This window comes from Gekko japonicus, unplaced genomic scaffold (assembly GCF_001447785.1).
Source record: "Gekko japonicus isolate JY-2015 unplaced genomic scaffold, Gekko_japonicus_V1.1 scaffold484, whole genome shotgun sequence".
Lineage (NCBI taxonomy): Eukaryota > Metazoa > Chordata > Lepidosauria > Squamata > Gekkonidae > Gekko > Gekko japonicus.
The window spans coordinates 643,686-649,685 of NW_015168059.1; the positions used below are offsets into that span (position 1 = coordinate 643,686).

The following is a 6,000-nucleotide window of genomic DNA, read 5'->3' on the forward strand; positions in this document are numbered from 1 at the left end:
GATGAATGTGCAATTCTACATGCACTCTCCCATTTGCTGTTTGACACACTCAGGAGCTTTGTACTGTGTGGCTTTTCTGAATACAAAAAGTGGAATACAGCACTCTGAACATTCGTATAGAAGAATTACAAAAGCATTCTTATTTGTGTTATCTGCAGAAGGACTTGTATAAATAAAATAGGAGGAGGAGGAGGAAAGGAAGGAGGAGGAGATTGGATTTACACCCCACCCTTCACTCAAGAGTCTCAGAGCATCTTACAAACTCCTTTCCCTTCCCCTCCCCACAACAGGCACCCTGTGAGGTAGGTGGGACTGAGAGAGCTCTCCTGAGAACTGCCCTTGAGAGAACAGCTCTTGCCCAAGGGCATCCATCAGCTGCAAGTGGAGGTGTGGGGAATCAAACCTAGTTCTCCCAGATTAGAGTCCACGCACTTAACCACTACACCAAACTGGCGAATGCTAGGTGCACTGAGGGCAGTTCTGGACACCCTGCATTAATAGGAAGGGATGGATTTACACACTATTACAGAGAGGGAACCAACAATGGGAACCAACAGGAAACAGCTTATGCTACACAAACAAGTAAAAGGTGCAATCCAAACTACACTCCTAGTTAACCCTCTCTCAGAGTCACACGGACAACTGATACAGAAAGATATGGGGTGGAGGAAGGTTTAAGAGGAAAAACTGAGTTTAAGACATATGAATCTGGTGAGAAATTCCATGCTGGCTTTTGGGCCTTCTTATAATCTGAAATGGGTAGCCTTCTTCTCAGCTTCTGGTATTTTGAAAGACTCCCATGACATTATTTCATTTGAATATTTCTGTGACATTTGCTCTCGATATGTTCATATTCTGACTCTGTCCAGTCCCCCTCAAACCAGAACTGCTTCCCAGAAATCTCCAGATAGCCTCTTTTGCTGATCATCAGTTCCATCTGCCTGACAGTCAGCGGAACTCTGAGGTTTTCTTCACCTTCTTACCCATCAAGGGTCTGACAACAGACCATGCATTATTTTCTCTATTAAGCAATGATCCTAGACCAGCTTTAGCAACTCTGTTTCAGTCTGCTCCTCAGAAATGTAACTCTTGTTGCTTTGTTTCTTCTCTGTCAGGAAATTATCCTGCTCATTTGCTCCTAATTGGTTTATTTTCATTTTCTCTGTACTACTACCTCAAACTCTTCAAGCTTCCTCACTATCAAGAATCTCCACCCTCTTCTATATGTGTCTCTGCAGCCCTAATTTCCTTCAATCTAAACTTTCACTAGCTCTAAGCACTCTAATTACAGGAGCTGCCTTCCATGTGATGTGGTTTATATGCTAACAATACAGTGACAAATCATGAACATTTCCCTAGAATTTTACACTGAAGCTTGGTGCACTCTGCAGTACTGCTTTCAAGTCAACATTAGCCCATTTCCCAAGTGGTCCAGATCTCAGAAACGGGCAGACCTTTTAGTCAAATCTTGTAAAGCACCAACTCCCTATAGGGCTTTCTGCCCTAACGTTTTAAGAGCAACGATGCTCTGACAATGGAGACCTCTTTACTCCCGAGAAGTTCAGGTCAATTCTAATGCATCTCTTTATGATCATTGTATCAATTACTGTCCATTCCCTCTCGGGAAGCTCTCCTGCAGTTTCGCTCTGCTGACAGCTGGTGGGGAAAACAGGTATATACAACTGACATGACCATTTTTGAGCCGGCACTGACCTTTACCGTGCCCTCAATCAGGACATGCAGCACATACAACTGCAAAGAAGGCATGAACCTTCTGCTTCAGCCAGTACAAAGTACAACAACGGTGATATTGAGACTGGACTTGCATTACAGGAAACCTATCCTGCTGTTTTGGAAACAACTACATGGCCTGCCAGCTCCCTTCTGGGTACAATTTGAGGTGGTCATTTCCAAGGACTGCCTGTTCCCAAAGGATCCATCTGTTACAGTTCTGTGCGTTCACCTTCTGAAACAGAGTGGCCAGCCACTACGGAGTGGGCACCTCTCCTCCCAGCCCTCTCGTTAAGCTTTTGGAAGTACGAGAAGGTTCCTCCTTTCCCCCAGGCCTTTTACTGAGATCGACTTTTCTTCTCACCACGATTAACCTGCCTCTTATACTGGTTTTAATACCTACCCTTGCTACTGTTACTTTTTTTAGTGCTGCTGTTTACTGTTTTGCTGCTGGTATTTTTACACTGCTTTAGATTTATATAGGCTTCATTAATCTAATAATTTCAAATATCCCTTGGCCCTCCAAATGCAACTACCTGATCAGTTCCCTGGCTAGAAATATTTTCTACAAGAGTCAAACTTTAATGTCTTTCACTACTGAAAAATAGCACAAATAAGGAGAGACACTGTTATTTTCAACAACAGCCTAATACTGCAACTCTTCTGGAATGTAAAACTGTTGGGGAACCGTTATGGAGAGTGGCAGAACATCTACTTGGCATGAGGAAGGTCCCAAGTGTAGTCCCTGGCATCTGCAGCTAAAAGGATCTGTTGGTAAAAAAAAGACCTCTAAGGCCCCAGAAAGCCACTGCCAGTTAGAGTAGATAATCCTGAGTTTGATGGTTCTGATTCAATATGAGGGAGATGCATGTGTTTCTATGTCTGTTTATTGCCAGCTAATATCATCGGCATGGACTCAAGCAGCTGACAATTGCCCTTGTTTACACACATACACACACACACTTTGCACACAAATTAACATTTCTTATTTGTAAATTATACATTTTCCCCCAGGTTTTGGCTATAATGCACACCGACCATACTGAAGAACTTCCAGTGGGATACAAGATACATGAGTATCACATCTCTCCCTGAGAACCTGGATGGATGCCTTGATTTAAGCAGCAATTTTATGAGTGTTCAGTTCTTTGCACAAACAGCAGAACACATCACACTCTCTTATGACCAATGCTCCCATGTCACAAGATAAGCAATTTCGGGGGGGGGGGGGGGTGTACCAAAGCCAAATACCTTTCCGTTTATTTTAACAAACCAACCAACCTGGGCCACTTTAACGGAATTCAGAGTAGATCCACCGGCATGATATTCTACTTTGAATTTTTTCACAAGTTCTTCAAATCTGTAAGGAGTCACAGGGGGAAAGAAATGGGAAGGGAGAGAAAAAAAGTAGTTATATTTTGTGATTTTTCACACTACACAGATGTGAGCATTCAGCTCAGAAGCAGATGCAATAATAGTTTAACAGGAAATTCAGGAATCACAAGTTGATTTTTACAAGGTGCTAGTTTCACAAAAGAGAAACTGTGAAGTATCATGCATTTTCAGTATCTATATATACATAAAGGGTCGAACTGACAAAGAACAAAGAACAACATTTTTATTACCATTTCATCCCTCTTCCAAGAACACGGCTCACTCAACCCCTCACCCCAGCCCAATGATTGGATTTGGGTTTTATTTACACTATTCATAGTACACCTTTCTTACATGGAGTAAGAATGAGTCAGTACAATCAGCAGGATGGGATATTCAATAACGAATGCATTAGGATATTGGAAGACTGGAGCCACTACAGAAAACAGGACCATAGCCTAAGTGTTGACGCAATACATTAAGCAGTACAGGGATTACATCATGGGATCCTACTTACTAAGCAGCAATAAAGACCACAAGTCCCAGTCAGTATCTCCCCCAGTTCTGCACAGTTTGTGGGAAGCCGGGAGGAGAGCGGGAGCCTTCCAGACCGCCTCAGGTAGGCCGTTCCATGCAGAGGGGGCCACAATGGAGGCCGGGTGCACGGGCAGCTGTCGGTTTTGCCCATTCACAGGTTGGCACCTGCAGAAGACCTCACTCAGAGGAGTGAAGCGGCTGTGGCAGAGCACAGGGGGAGAGGTGGTCTTGCCGATATGAGAGTCCAAGGATATGAGAAAAATTGCATGTGACAGATGATACCTTAAACTGAGCCCAGTAGCTGGTGGGCAGCCAGCGGAGCAACTCTAGAAAGGGAGTAATACGTGTGCTGTGTCTTGTTCCCAACAGATAACTGAGCCAAATGGAGCTTCCGTTGAGGGGAGACTGATGCACAGTGCATTACAGTAGTCTAGTCTTGATATTACTGTGACGTGGATCCAGGTGACCAGATCGGGCGTATCAAGGCAAGCAGCCATCTTTCGGGCTAGGCTGAGGTGGCAGAAAGGCTTTTTTGCAGTTGCCCTAACTTGTGCTTCTCCAGTAATAAAGCTGGATCCAGCATAACCACAAGGCTCGTGGCGGAGTCAGCAAGGGTCAGCTGAACGCCATCAGAAGTGGAGAGCACAATGCCCTTCAAGATCCCACCTTCTCAACCATCATCAGGTTTAGTTTCAGTTTGTTCACTCAGCCAGGCGGTGATTTAGGGCCTCTACTGCATCACCAAGGAACTCTGATAAGGATATCCAGGGCTTTTTTTTTGTAGAAAAAGCCCAGCAGGAACTCATTAGCACAATAGGCCACACCCAACAGCAGAAACTCATTAGCATATTAAGCCACACCCCTGATATCACAGCTCATTAGCATATTAGGCCACACCCCCGTATTACCACACTCACCTTTTGCTTCTTATTCTGTTTACTTTGTTGTCAAAACCCTGGGCTTTTTGTAGCAGGAACTTCTTTGCATGTTAGGCCACACACCCCTAATGTAGCCAATCCTAATGAGTTTCTGCTGCTGGGTGTGGCCTATTATGCTAATGAATTCCTGCTGGGCATGGCCAACTCAGGAGCCAGCTGGAACGCCGTTCCTGTGCGTTCCTGCCCAAAAATAGCCCTGAGGATATCTAGAGCTGGGTATCATCTGCATACTGATGACAACAACCAACCCCACAGCTATGAATGATTTGACCTAAGGGCTTTACATAGTTCATCTTGCAGATATTATCATGCAGATTCTCAGAATATGAAGTAAACACTTAAGGGTTTGTAAAAAACAAACACGTACTTGTTTCACCAATGATCTTCCATGAGGAAACAGTTTAAAAATGTTTAGGATTTGATTTCTACACCAAGGGAGGAAAATTGAGGGAAGGAATCGCAGAAAGACTGACATACAGATCAAATTTATACATACATTGATAACAACCAACCGAATATATGAGCAAACATAATTTCAGAGATGTCAAAATATCATTCCTCTGTAAGGACATCACCCAATCATGATACATAAATGAAAAATATAGCAAAAATGTGCCCTGAAAACTACAACAGAAATATTTCAAGGTATCGAAACACTTGATATTATGAAAGCTGAATACCATGAGTTAAAAACATGGAGGACCTTACAATTACTTACAAGAAAACTCGAACCATGAAATCTACACTGTGAAGAATGTTTCTCCACAAGGCCTAGTCCAGCGACACACAAAATGTGGGAACCCTGAGCACTTGGTGAAGGGGACAGACTTTACGTACGCAAGAATGCAGAGTTTTAGAAAAGATACCATATATTTTATTAATATACATAAGCACACAAAAACAAACACACGCATGCCAAAAAATACCCTCTATCCTACCCCACATGATAAACTGCTCGTCTGTAGTGGCTCTTAAGTTGCTCCTGTGAAGGAACATATACAATATTCCTTAATGCTGAAGTTCATTCCAATACAGTTTGCTTAAAAGAATTTGCATGCACTGGCCCCTATCAAGCTAGATGAAGGTAAATATATTTATTTCACTATTTTTCGTCCAGCAGATTCCCTGGGAAAAAATTAGAGATAATCTCAAACTCTGATATAAATCTAATATAATTAGATATCTTCATCAAATCAGGTTTCAGCTCCTTTTAGACTGCAATTTAATCCCAAACCATGAAACTTCTGGTGATCAGCCAACCTAATACAATCTTTATTTATTTTTATTTTATTTATTTATTTATTATTCGATTTATTACCCCGCTCGAACCCCCGCTAAGGGGTCTCTGAGCGGCTTACACTTGATTCTCATACCTAATCTATGGCCACAGAAACACAGGGTGGGGGACAATCCCTATCAG

General features: G+C 42.8%; 1 protein-coding gene across 1 annotated transcript in view; it reads right to left on the minus strand.

Moving 5' to 3' along the window:
• Positions 1-6,000, minus strand: part of ADK (adenosine kinase) — a 333,994-nt gene that overhangs the window by 244,078 nt on the left and 83,916 nt on the right. Inside the window, exon 4 of the mRNA XM_015414519.1 lies at positions 3,013-3,091. Within this exon, the coding sequence (XP_015270005.1) occupies positions 3,013-3,091 (79 nt within the window). The remainder of the gene's footprint in view (positions 1-3,012; positions 3,092-6,000) is intronic.